Source organism: Oncorhynchus nerka, linkage group LG27 (assembly GCF_034236695.1).
Source record: "Oncorhynchus nerka isolate Pitt River linkage group LG27, Oner_Uvic_2.0, whole genome shotgun sequence".
Lineage (NCBI taxonomy): Eukaryota > Metazoa > Chordata > Actinopteri > Salmoniformes > Salmonidae > Oncorhynchus > Oncorhynchus nerka.
The window spans coordinates 36,855,401-36,869,724 of record NC_088422.1 but is presented as its reverse complement, the minus strand read 5'-3'; the positions used below and the strand labels follow the sequence as shown (position 1 = coordinate 36,869,724).

General features: G+C 41.3%; 1 protein-coding gene across 2 annotated transcripts in view; it reads right to left on the bottom strand.

Annotated features, from left to right (window-relative positions):
- iqgap2 (IQ motif containing GTPase activating protein 2) overlaps nt 1-10,861 on the bottom strand; it is an 85,237-nt gene extending 74,376 nt beyond the window's left edge. For both annotated transcript variants that reach the window (XM_065011632.1, XM_065011633.1), the window contains exons 1-2: nt 10,536-10,861; nt 846-945 (exon numbers count right to left, since the gene is read on the bottom strand). In XM_065011632.1, coding sequence (XP_064867704.1) covers nt 846-945; nt 10,536-10,581 — 146 coding nt within the window. In that variant the 5' untranslated portion in view covers nt 10,582-10,861. The remainder of the gene's footprint in view (nt 1-845; nt 946-10,535) is intronic.
- Between the last annotated feature and the right edge of the window lie 3,463 nt (nt 10,862-14,324).

The following is a 14,324-nucleotide window of genomic DNA, read 5'->3' as shown; positions in this document are numbered from 1 at the left end:
AATGTGATGGTCTGGGGGTGTTTTGGTGGTGATAAAGTGGGAGATTTGTAAAGGGTAAAAGGGATCTTGAAGAAGGAAGGCTAATACTCCACTTTGCAACGCCATGCCATAACCTGTGGACGGCGCTTAATTGGAGTCCATTTCCTCCTACAACAGGACAATAACCCAAAGCACAGCTCCAAATTATGCAAGAACTATTTAGGGAAGAAGCAGTCAGCTGGTATTCTGTCTATAATGGAGTGGCCAGCAGTCACCGGATCTCAACCCAATTGAGAAGTGCCCATCATGGAAGCATGGGGTGAAATCTCTTCAGATTACCTCAACAAATTGACAACTAGAATGCCAAAGGTCTGCAAGGCTGTAATTGCTGCAAATGGAGGATTATTTGACGAAAGTAAAAGTTTGAATGACACAATTATTATTTCAACTAAAAATCATTATTTATAACCTTGTCAACATCTTGACTATATTTCCTACACACACTACAGTAGTGGCCCCATGTTGACATTGTGGGCTCTAAAGTGTGAATGAGATTACAATAGCTGTCCTCTTAAGCATCTCAAGCACGAACGTCAATTCTCCCTTTAGTCCAATGGGAACCAAGCTCTCTTAGATGTCAGTTAGTTTACCTGAATCCCCAGCAGAATCAGTAGTTATCAGCAGGAGCGCTAGTCTGTCTTTTGAGTCATGTACTCAACTGCTTATCACACACTCCAATGAGCTGCATTAGAGTCTGCTGTCATCTGAAGAGAGCAGACATGCACACCAAAAAGCCACTCAATATATCACAATCTACTGCCCCTTCTCATGTCATGCCTCACCTCCCACTACTCCTCCTCTCTTACCGTTTGGCCTCCTCCAGGTGACAGAGGTACTCGTAGGCGATGTTCTGTCGTCTCCTCTCGTCCATCTCCTCCGCCGAGATCCTCTCATCGTCCTGAATGGCTGCAGACAGAAACAAAACATGAACTAACTATTTACAGTTACAGCATGATGCACACGGGCCAGTGGGGAGAGGGAGAGGATTATCTGGCGTTTTACCTCATAAATGTTGGGTTTGACAAAAAAAAATCCGACAACATATGATCCATTCTTAAAAAAATAATAATAATCAAAAACCTGCCTAGTAGTATGATACTTGGGACAGTATTACCTCGCTTTATAACACAGTAATATTCCAAAAAGAGGTCTGCATTACTTGACCTTCTCCTCCTATTACTACAACCTCAGTATTCAGACAGAGCTGACATTAAATCACATGGTCTACTGGGTCTCTGAGAGCTGCATGTGAACAGAGGAGTTAGTAGGCAGCCTGAGAGCCACTTAAAACAGGCAGTCGGAGGAAGTCAGAGGAGCAAGTGATTCAGCTGAGTTGACATTTACCTGCCCACTAATGAGATCCCCTCCCCCTGATGTGCCTGAACTCTGCTTAATCCAATCAAATCCCTTTATTTCTGGCTGATTGGAACACACTGATTGGAACATTGCCTCTAGTTTTATCTTATCTTGATTATTGCCCAGTCATATGTTCAGGTGCTGCAAATAGGACCTAGAAAAACTGCAGCGGGCCCAGAACAGAGCGATACGTCTTGCTCTTCACTGAAATCAGAAGGCTAATATCTCTCTTGACTAAAAGCATTACTTCTTTCTCTAAGAAACATTATTGAAAATTCTCAATTGTTTGCAGTCAACTTACACACAGCTCTGACACACACACACTTATCCCACTAGGCATGTAATCAGGGGTCTTTTCAAAGTCCTCAAATCCTAGTGCTGACCGATTAGTGCTTTTTGAGGTCGGTTCGGTTTCGATTATTAAAAAATATTCACAATTTTCACAATAAAAATACACTATGCATTATGTGGGTTGAATGCTATAACACAGAATAAAACAATTAATGAAAGTCCAATGATGGTAATGACTGGTTTTCACATATAAACCAACAGTTATTCAGAGTACTTTAATAAAATAGTTCACTTGTGTAATTACATTTGTTTTATTTGACTATAATTTTCACTCCAAGTCAACTCATCTCTATAGAGCTGCTGCCTATGCTGCCTATGCTGTCTGACAAATATCACAATTTTAGTAGTTCTTCAAAGTAAATAAGGCCAACCATTATGACTGCTGAATACCAATACCTGCCGAAGCAACTGCTCTCTATGTATCCCCTCTTGATCACGCATTCATATCTCTTACGTAGCAGGCGTAAAGGAAACAGACCGGACCAGTGGCCACGCAATGGATTATGGTCATTGTACATTGGCCTGTTGGAAACTGCAACTCCCTACTACATCGCACAGTTCGGGCATGATCCAATTGATCTCTCAAGAAACTGCAGCGCAGCATTGAGCTCACAGAAAAAACAGAACAAAATGCAATTCAAATAATTGAACCTTACTTGGTCAATTAGTTGTTTAAAAAAATGAAAAATAACCAACATTTTAGTTATGCAGAATAAATTCCAGAAAATATACAGTATTATATAGAGCCATGATTGCACAGAACTCCCATCTCCCTTCCAAATGAACAGCAAACCTGGTTAAAAAAAACAAAGCAACACCTCACAGCAAAACGCCAAGATATGTACCGATATGTGTGCAGTTATGTTCTTGAGCTGTTCTTGTCTATTAATGTTCTGTGTCAAATCAAATCGTATTGGTCACATCCACATGGTTAGCAGATGTCATTGCGAGTGTAGCGAAATGCTTTTGAGCTTCTAGTTCCCAAAAGTGCATCAAAATCTAACATGGAATATAACAATTCCAACAACAACTACCTAATACCTACAGCAACTGGCTAGGAAGTTGTGGACCCCAGGATGAGTAGCTCCTGCTTTCACAACAGCTAATGGGGATCCTAATAAAATACCAAATACCATCCAGCTCCTGAGATTGGGCCTCATAACAGGGAGGATTGGACTGGTTGTCCCAAGTGGCAGTTACTGAGGCTGTACAGTACATGGAGAGTGTGAGGTGAGTATATACACATGTATTCTACATCTGATGAGTGCATGTCTATGCTGCAACTCAGTCTGTAAAATACGTGTAGTGGGTGGACCATTATTAAAGGGCTTAACTGGTTAAATCTGCAGACTGATTAGACCACAAAGTTACTGGGGCGACTGACTGGAAGTACCCTCAAGACTAGAGGTCGACCGATTAATCGGCATGGCCGATTAATTAGGGCCGATTTCAAGTTTTCACAACAATCGGTATTTTTGGACACTGTTGGGGCCGATTTTTTTTATATATATATTTTTAACCTTTATTTAACTAGGCAAGTCAGTTAAGAACACATTCTTATTTTCAATGACGGCCTAGGAACAGTGGGTTAACTGCCTGTTCAGGGGCAAAACGACAGAATTTTACCTTGTCAGCTCGGGGATTCCATCTTGCAACCTTCCGGTTACTAGTCCAACGCTCTAACCACCTGCCTTACATTGCACTCCACGAGGAGCCTGCATGGCAGGCTGACTACCTGTTACGTGAGTGCAGCAAGAAGCCAAGGTAAGTTGCTAGCTAGCATTAAACATAACTTATAAAAAACAATCAACCTTACCATAATCACTAGTTAACTACACATGGTTGACGATATTACTAGTTTATCTAGCGTGTCCTGCGTTGCATATAATCAATGCGGTGCATGTTAATTTATCATCAAATCACAGCCTGCTTCTCCAAACGGGTGATGATTTAACAAGCTCATTCACAAAAAAAGCACTGTCGTTGCACCAATGTGTACCTCACCATAAACATCAATGCCTTTCTTAAAATCAATACACAAGTATATTTTTTAAAACATGCATATTTAGTTAATATTGCCTGCTAACATTAATTTATTTTAACTGGGGAAAATTGTGTCACTTCTCTTGCATTCTGTGCAAGCAGAGTCAGGGTACATGCAGCAGTTTGGGCCACCTGGCTCGTTGCGAACTGTGTGAAGACCATTTCTTCCTAACAAAGACCGTAATTAATTTGCCAGAATTGTACATAATTATGACATAACATTGAAGGTTGCGCAATGTAACAGCAATATTTAGACTTAGGGATGATTACATCTATGATGATTTGATAGAGCAGTCTGACTGAGCGGTGGTAGGCAGCAGCAGGCTCGAAAGCATTTATTCAAACAGCACTTTCGTGCATTTACCAGCAGCTCGTCGCTGTGCTACAAGCAGTGAGCTGTTTATGACTTCAAGCCTATCAACTCCTGAGATTAGGCTAATGTAACCGATGTGAAATGGCTAGCTAGTTGGCGGGGTGTGCGCTAATAGTGTTTCAATCGTTGACGTCACTCGCTCTGAGACCTTGAAGTAGTTGTCCCCCTTGCTCTGCAAGGGCTGCAGCATTTGTGGAGCAATGGATAACGATGCTTCGAGGGTGGCTGTTGTCGATGTGTTCCAGGTTCGAGCCCAGGTAGGAGCGAGGAGAGGGACGGAAGCTATACTGTTACACTGGCAATACTAAAGTGCCTATAAGAACATTGAATAGTCAAAGGTATATCAAATACAAATGGTATAGAGAGAAATAGTTCTATAATTACTACAACCTAAAACTTCTTACCTGGAAATATTGAAGACTCATGTTAAAAGGAACCACCAGCTTTCATATGTTCTCATGTTCTGAGCAAGGAATTTAAATGTTAGCTTTTTTACATGGAACATATTGCATTTTTACGCTCTTCTCCAACAGTTTGTTTTTCATTATTTAAACCAAATTGAACATGTTTCATTATTTATTTGAGGCTAAATTGATTTTATTGATGTATTATATTAAGTTAAAATAAAAGTGTTCAGTTAGTATTGTTGTAATTTACATTATTACAAATAAATAAATACATACATAAAAATAAAAAATTAATTAAATTGGCCGATTGATCGGTATCGGCTTTTTTTTGGGGTCCTCCAATAAATCGGTATCGGCGTTGAAAAATCATAAATTGGCCGACCTCTACTCTGGCAGGCTCAGAGACAAGACAATTCAGCTGACTGAGTAGCCTAGGCTACATCTCTGCAAAGCCCATTCATTCAGAATAACGGAGTATACTGCTGACACTGCAAACACACACACACACACACCTTGGTGAGCATTGCAAATTAGGCCTAGAACTCTTGTTAACAAATCCCAGCAGAAATCAGGCCTAATTGGTGCCCCTTTATTGGGCCATACCAGTGACATCTAGCCCTGTAGCTCTTGTAACCTACTCGCACTGGGGCAGGTGACAAAGACAAGCTCACCCAAAAACTACAACACATACCTCATCATAGTCTTACTGAGGGGCAAATTGTGACACAAGGGTCTGCTTGAAACATTACTTAATTGGACAAGCCATTGCACTTCTAGTTTAGGGGTGAATTAATAAAGGGTCTGTTCACCCTGAAATGATGATGCCAAAAACCAAAATATGTGGGGTGGGGTGGGGCGGATGGACAGACACATGAGAGGGTTGTGACACAGGACAGTACAGGGCAATGAACCCGGACATAAACTCAATTAAACATCTCTCATTTCAGAGACCTGAAAATAGCTGTGCAGCAGAGCTTTAGAGGATATGTAGAGAAGAATGGGAGAAACTCTCCAAATACAGGTGTGCCAAGCTTGTAGCGTCATACCTCAAAACTTGAGGCTGTAATTGCTGCCAAAGGAGCAAAGGGTCTGAATACTTAAGTAAACATTATATTATTATTATATTTTTTAACTGTTTTTGCTTTGTCATTATCGGGTATTGTGTGTAGATTGACGAGGGGGGGGGGGGGGGGGGGGGAACGATTGGCCTGAGTACCAGGCCATTAGGACCTGATGGTCATTAGCAAGTTAAGTACTACCAAAGCATGTCCAGAGTGCATAAGAGATTACCGTGACTCAATGGTCACGTGGAATTTTACTGCAGTCATTACTTGGTGTGGCGGTAATACGGTCACCGCAACAGCCCTAGCTGAATCTCAGATTTTCGCATTTCAGTACAATCTCCCTCAGTATTTTATGTCCACGTTTTCCAAAAACTAAAATGTCACCTCCAAATTAAGATTCAACGATGTCTGCAGAGTGAATGGGGTGTCAACTATGATATGACATATTGATTTTGAAAAATAATCTATTTTGGTTATTGAACTACAGCAAATGAAGTGGGATAACATCCGGGAACAGAATTGTGGTGATATAATTTCATCACGGTCCCTGATCAGTATTACAAATAAATACATAAGAGAGAAATGAGAAAATATGTTAAAGATGTGTGTTTTCGGTAACGGAATTTCAAGGCACAAGGCAATGTTTACAGAAGGCCCAGGGTAAGATCTATGACCATAGGATCCATCGGCCTGAAGGCCACTGGGCCAGCTGTGTTATTGGAGGGGACCAGAGTGTTGGTAAACTCTCACCCCTGAGGCATTGGATCCCCAGGACATCTGTTCCATGTAGTGTGTGTAAGGCCAGCCTGCCTGTTGACTGTGCTGGGCCATATTTAATATGTCGCTTCCTTCATCTGTCAGAACACCAGTAGTAATGGAGGGAAGGGAGAATAAATACACACACATCGGGATATTATTTCTGACGATATATCATATTGCTTTGACAATAATCGCAATATTATTTTTGTCCTAGTGGCTGTACCTGCACCAAAATAGTATTTCTCCTTCATAGCTTGCTCTCCATCTTCTTTTTAAATAGGCAGACAATTTGTTTTCAGCACTTTTATTATTTTTCTCATGGCTCCCCCTTGTCCCTCTGCAGCAGACATATGGTGAGCAATGTGAGGAACATCGAACTGCAATAAAATCACAGTATCTAATAGTCATACATATATCATTTTGAGTCGTGGGAATCGCCATACATAGTGTCGGCACCGAAGTATCGTGATATCATATTGTGAGGTCCCTGGCAATTCCCGTCCCTAAACACCACTGGACATGATTTATAGACTTGATGACTCATTCCTTGTTAAGGTCATGTTTTTCTATCCTGAGGGAGTGACAAATCAAGACACACGAGGTGCTAAGGGCCCATGCCATAGTATTACAAATACAGAGAAAGGGCTCCAGGTGTAGCCAAGAGAGACAGTACCACCTTGCTCTGGGGTGTGTAAGTCCAGTCATAGAGGGCAACAGTCATGCTAGTGTTAGTTTCTCTCCGCTCTTTAATTGATCAATTATGGTTTATTGATTGGCTAGAAACACCATACACCTGCTTACCAAGGTCTTAAATCAGTCTCTGATTAAAAGGCCTTGACTCAAAAAACAGCTTACGGTGTTGCCTTCCAAGACCAGAGGTGTGCATCACTAATCAGATAGGCTACATAATCAATTGTTCTCAAATAGGTTTGGTAGTCTAGACCGCACACTACATCTCACTACAAAACTCCATTCCACCAGGGCGCAGCAGCAACCATGTCCGAGTGCTTTACTGCAAAGCCTTGATAAGGACAGGTGATGCCAATTAAGGGAATCATCAAAGGAAAATGGCATCCCTTGAGAGGGTGAGAACAAGATGTCAGGTGAAGTGCAGTATTATCATAAGGAGATGTATACTTAGAATACGGAGGAGGAATGGAGGCATAGGATGTCAAAGAGTGAGGGAGGAAGAGGGTGAGCTTGAATTGGTTAAATTGTGGGGAAAAGGCAGATGGTTTGTTAAAGAAGAATGGTAGAAAGTATAAGCAGTCTGAGCTGTATGCCAAATCGAAGACAGGAGGAGACATGGAAGTGATTGAGGGAGAGGTATCGGAGGGGGTAGGGTGTGGTGAAGTCCTCAGAGCCTGAAGCTTGCACTGAGGGTCAGAATAAAGAAAAGTCTGACGGTAGGAGTGACATTTTTGGGAAAAGCGGCAAACCCATTTGTGGTTTCGGGGTGGGTGAAAACAGAGTTGGGTGCTGTGGAATCGGTGAAGGTAACCAGAAGTGGTCTGGTAATAATTTATTGATTTATTTTGTTTCTGCTGGTCAGAGGGAGCAGGTGCTCCATGTTAAAAACAAATGGGGACAAAAGAGGACATGTTGTGCCCTCAAAAAAAAAGGTGCCATCGAAAGGAGTGATTACTGGGGTAGCGGTAAATGTGAAAGTTGACCAACTGAAGGGGAAGATTCCCGGTGTTTGATGCTAGTCGTTTGGTGCGACGCATACAGGGTGGCGTGAGTGGTGAAACAGAAGTCATTTTCTGTTCTTTAGAGTTTTGATGTTGAGTCTGTCCGATAAAGTGATGTTATAAATAAGTTATCCTGTATGAGCTTTTGTGCCGAATACATTACATTGTTACATGTGTCAAGCTTATGTGGCAGTACTGTGTAGGAGGGAGGTTCCTAGGTGTGAGAAGTCTGCAGAAGGGCATGAGACAAAGGAATGTGTAGCATTGGGGAAAGTCGTTAAGAGTAATTGTAGGGGTGCCCATGGGGCTGGGGATCAGAAATGTCTGGTGCGAGAGAGGCAGGTTGAGGTTTCCAGAAGTTGTCATATGCTGAGACAGTGTAGAAAGTAGAGGAAAATGGGTCAAGGGGGAGGGATCCCGAGAGGAGTAGATCTGTACAGAGGGATATGCCAACAAGCGATATATGCTTCAGTAAGATTTGATTTGTTTATAGTAATGGTTATTAACTGTACTGCAGGGATGAAACGTAAGTCACAGAAAATTGAGGTTGTGGTGGCAGCTGCAGGGGTATTAGGGTGTACGAGTGTGGTTAGATGGTAGGGTATTTGTTTAATTTATATACATTTTTTTTTTTCAAGCAAAGTATAGGGGAATTATCCCTCAGTCTAGTAGGTATATCAACATTTATTGGATGCCAACCGCTGTTAAACCTCAATCGAAGATGATGATGATATGGGGATCGCCAGTCAGTGTCCTAGCTTGCAAACCGTGAGGCTGTTGGTTTGTTTGGTGGCCATGAGGCCTTTCGTTTTGATTCTTTAGTTTAGGCATGCCTGTTAATAGTTTTCCTTTTTGTATATTTGTTTCCATCACCATCTGAACATAATAATCCGCTTGGGCTCGCTGACCCAAAGGAATCAATACAGAACCTAGACCAAGACCCGATCTGGGACTCGAGCGGATCCGGATCCAGAATTCTAAATAAATGTCACGGGTCTGATATGATTGTGTGTGTAATCTTGTCCAGAAGGACCCATACAGACCCGAATGAGACTGCTGCAGTAGAGAAAGAAAAATAGCATAATTGACCCTGCTGTTCTTTGTTTTTCAGAAGAGTGGCGTGTGTAGCTTGATGGTGGCCAAACAGAAGTCACCAAAGCGGCTGTAGGCAACAGTCATAGAGCCTCCGCGTGGGGCTCCCTCCTCCTAGTGTCACTCACAGTAGCTTGCTGTGTGCAAGGCCCCTGCTAGAGCGTCACCTCTATACCTCGTGCTTTATCATCTCTGGTTAATAAAGTAACTTAAATTGACTTTGCTGCTGCTTCTCTCACTCGGATCGGGTCTGACCAGGTCTATACAAAACAAGTGTAGTTCTAGTGTCCGTTCCAAACGGGTCTCAATATTTTAAAAATGTATTTATGAATATCTGAGTCAGATGGGAAAGCCCCAGGTCCATTTCGGAACAGGTCCTAGAGGCCTCTAAGGAGTAAGGACCACCTCTGCCCTTCCAATAATAAACTCATGTTGTGTTAATGACACATCCACTGCAAACAATACCTTCAACCTTTCCTGTTTGGACCCTTGGAGTCAGAGTCAACGTTAAAACAGAAAACAACCATGTCAGGCCAACAAACAGTTTGAGGCATTTCCACTATAGCTGACAATGCAGCTAAGCTATTCACTGGTTTGTCTCAGAGAAAAGACTATTGACCTGATTGAATCTCACACCATTGCACTTTGCCATTGCTCTCAGATCTGAGTGAGCATAGGTTGAAATGTTGTCAATAACACACAGGTCTAAAGTGACAAACAGGTAAACATGTTATTGTCGTTTGAAACCTTAGGAGATGTATTGACTGTTAAATTGCTGTAATACCCATGCAGAAGTCAGGTGTGGATTTCTTAACAGTAATAGAAAAAAAAGTTAATATTTAACCACTGCGAAAATGCCTTCTGTCTGAGGACCTGGACTGTCGACTACATTAATTGTGTACTAGGACTAGTCATATTACTGTAAGGTTATATTTCACAACTGTAAGGCCTTAATGGCAAAGTTTAGTTGTTTGCGACGGGCAATTTGTCTGTCTGAGGGACATGGGTATGAGGTGCAGGACACAAATTGTCTGACAATAGCCAGATTGCATTCATTCAATAAAAAGACACACTCCAAGTTCGATATCATCACAATGTGATAGGCTTCTGAAATCTTACACCTAAATGCTTACAGCTAAATGCGTAAGAGTCCAAGTTTAATTATATTTATTAAACTGTATTTCATTCATTTCATACGGTGAACTGCTCGTCATCGAACTTCTTGCGGTGCATAAGCGCGTGTGGTTCGCCCTGCCAAAACAGCCTTTACAAAACCACTCGTTTCATTTAAAAAACATGTAGGCTACAACAACAAAAAATGTCTATTGAACTTATTTTCAAATGGGTCACTTTTACTTACTTCCATAACGTGGCTTGTGTGAATTAGCTTTTTCTTCATAGTACATCCTGCCTCGGTTCCTTCGGTTATAAACTTAGTGAATGTAGCCCAGTCAAACCAACGCTAGCTAGCAGCAAACCATAAACCGCACCTCGAGTTATAAGTTCAATATGAAACAAAAAAAAAAGCTCATTTGTAGTGGTGCCACTATCAATAGCAGCGGCTAAACAGTTTTCTAAAGTTCCTTTCCGTCGAAATGCACCGCATGCATCCTATCACTCGCTCAGCAGAACTCCCATCGCGTTCACCCTTGGTGGAATCATGTCAGAAAGAGCTTGTCATTCAATTTCCCTCTGGTCCAGTGCAAGTGTTCACAGTGGGTGCGCTCTGAACTGACCAGACCGCATTAATGCTTTAGCCGTCTCTAGCACCACCTGGTGGTCAATTTATCATGACACGATGTCCCTCTTGCTAGAATATTGGCGACAAAATAGCATCGGTGAAAAAAGTACATAATTGTCATACTTGATTATACCTTCATAGAAAATGACCCCAGTAAAAGTGAGTCACCCATTAAAATTATACTTGTGTAAAAGTCAACAAGTATTTGGTTTTAAATATACTTACATATCAAAGGTAAAAGTAGATATATAAATCATTTCAAATTCCTTATATTAAGCGAATCAGACAGCACGATTTTTTAAACACATTTTTTTATGGATAGCCAGGGGCACACTCCAACACTCAGATAATTTACAAACAAAGCATTTGTGTTTAGTGATTCCGCCAGATCAGATGCAGTAGGGACGACCAGGGATTTTCTCTTTAAGTGCGTGAATTAGACAATTGTCCTGTCCTGCTAAACCTTCAAAATGTAACAAGTACGTTTGGGTGTCAGGGAAATGTATGGCGTAGAAATGTTCTTTAGGAATGTAGTGGAGTAAAAGTAACAGTTGTCCAAAATATAAATTGTAAAGTACAGATACCCCCAAAAACTACTTAAGTAGTACCTTAAAGTATTTTTACTTAAGTACTTTACACCACTGCAAAATAGCCTCGAGATGGCAAATTAATAGGTGAAGATGTGGTGGCTATCTTGTCTATGGAATCATTAGAATAAAAGGGTCGTTTTTTAAAAAGTTGATGTAGTTGGTATATCAAGAAATGCATGGATAGTTTGGGATGACATGACACTTGGCTTGCAGACATCAGCATAGTTGTGGACTCCAGTCACATGACTTGGACTGTCTGACTCCAGTTACACATTTTATGACTTGAGATTCGACTTGATAGAAAATAAAATAACTTGACCTGGACTTGGAGCCTCAAGACTTGGGATTCGACTTTGATTTAAGACTGATACCTTGAATTTATGTGGCCAGGTTTTGTAATGCTTTGTCGCTCATTTTGTGTCACAGAGTCTATGTGGACGACTCTACACGAAGCCAGAGACAGCAGCCGCAGCACTGCATTTGCAAAAAAACCTGCAACAGATTGGCTAGTGAACCGCACACTCGGCACTCTGGATGAACTAGAAAACTGTCAATCAATACAGGTCGGGGGTGAGTTTAGGAACAGATATAGGATCTGGTAAAGCGCAAACGTCAGATTATAGGAAGAAAGGATTGCCATAATAAATAAATATGCAGCTTCAAAAATTATTTTCTGATCAAGAATATTAACTCAGCAATGGGGAAACAATTACTAGCATAGGCCTACTGGTATTTTGGTATGTAACAATTGCTTGAAATGTATAATTTACTTATGAAGCTTGCATTTGGAATTGGTTTAAAATGAATTATTACCGTGGCGAAGACGCACCATAGTCGAGACTCTTCACTTGCGCTCTCCAAATTCCCACCAGTGGAGAGTGCTGTTTTTCTCTTGTTGAAACGCTTGCTCTTGCTTTCACACGTTTAAATGCATAGGCCCTATGTGATATTCCATCTGATACTAAAATAATTGCTAGCGTTTCATTATTCCATCCCTGTACCGTTTACCAATGTTACAATGGATGTGGATTTGATTTATTAGGATCTCAATAGATGTACTGGGGTATCGGCACAACGAAACATATTACAGACAAAATACTACAATTTACGTACACACACTCACGTTCATGTTTTTAAATGTATCTATCAGTTACACGTGCAGTGCACATGGAAATGGCCTTTTACATTGTAGAACCAGTTTATTGGTTGTAATTGCCTATTGGTTACTTGTATGATCCTGGGGTCCAATTGCTTATATTATGTAGGCCTACCTGTTTGAGCTTCTGTTACACAGATTCGATTTGGTTTCTTAAGGGGAAGCTATACAGTCTTGCCCTCTACCCGAGGCTATTTCTTTTGGGCTATTACCGGTGTAAATTTGGTAAATCTACTTGTATATTTTGTATGATATGGTGCTTTCACCATTGGATCACCAGGACCTGTAAATACTGTACATCTACACATTGAACATGTCAACCTGCCTTGCCTTCTGCTGATTTCATGCCTTTACCACTGCTACAAGGTCCCTATTTAACAAATACATCATCAAAATGTGTTGTAGACAAAATAATGAAATGGGCTATCTGGTAGGCTCAATAAAAATAAAAAGATTTGTAGTTGAAAAAGTCATTGCATGTATAAAAAAATGTTTTACTTGACTTGAGACTTGACTTGAAATCTTGTGACTCAACTTGACTTGCTCTTAGAAACCACGACTTGGACTTGACTTGAGTCAAGACCTATTCTACTTTGGACTTGACTTGGATCTTGTTACTTGAGACTTGCTTGTGACTCAATTCATAGTGACTTGGTCCCAACTCTGGACATCAGAGAGGTTCACTTTACACACCAAGCTTGAAGTCAACCAGGTGGAAGAGGTTCTGAGTCCCATATGGCTCCCTATCCCCTAGAGTGCACTACTTTGGACCAGGACCAATAAAGCTCTGGTCAAAAGTAGAGCTCTATAAGGGCTACGACTGGGCAATATATTGTATCTTAAGGTATACCAGTATTGACTCACATACATTTTGAACAATATGTTGATACAGTGCTAAACAAATGAAAAGTTATACAAATTGTGCTACTTCACTGTCAGTTTTGTCTTAGTTTGGTTGAGTATAAAACAATTAGAATGGTTGCCGTACCTTACATTTTTTTGAGAACATATTGTGATATGATATTTTGGCCACAGGCCTGGTCCTAATAAGGGCCCATAGGGCTCTGGTCAAAGGTAATGCATCATAAGGGCCCATAGAGCTCTGGTCAAAGGTAATGCATCCCAAGGCCCTATAGGGCTCTGGTCAAAGGTAATGCATCATAAGGGCCCATAGGGCTCTGGTCAAAGGTAATGCATCCTAAGGGCCTATAGGGCTCTGGTCAAAGGTAATGCATCCTAAGGGCCTATAGGGCTCTGGTCAAAGGTAATGCATCATAAGGGCCTATAGGGCCCTGGTCAAAGGTAATGCATCCTAAGGGCCTATAGGGCTCTGGTCAAAGGTAATGCATCCTAAAGGCCTATAGGGCTCTGGCCAAAGGTAATGCATCCTAAGGGCCTATAGGGCTCTGGTCAAAGGTAATGCATCCTAAGGGCCTATAGGGCTCTGGTCAAAGGTAATACATCATAAGGGCCTATAGGTCTCTGGTCAAAGGTAATGCATCCTAAGGGCCTATAGGGCTCTGGTCAAAGGTAATACACTACTGTATAAAGGGGGTAGAGGGTCCTTCTGATAACATAATTTCATATAGCTCACTTCATGCTAGTCTGACCACCCCTGAAGCCTACTGCTGCCAGCCATGCTTTTCAGTTCCTGGTAGAATG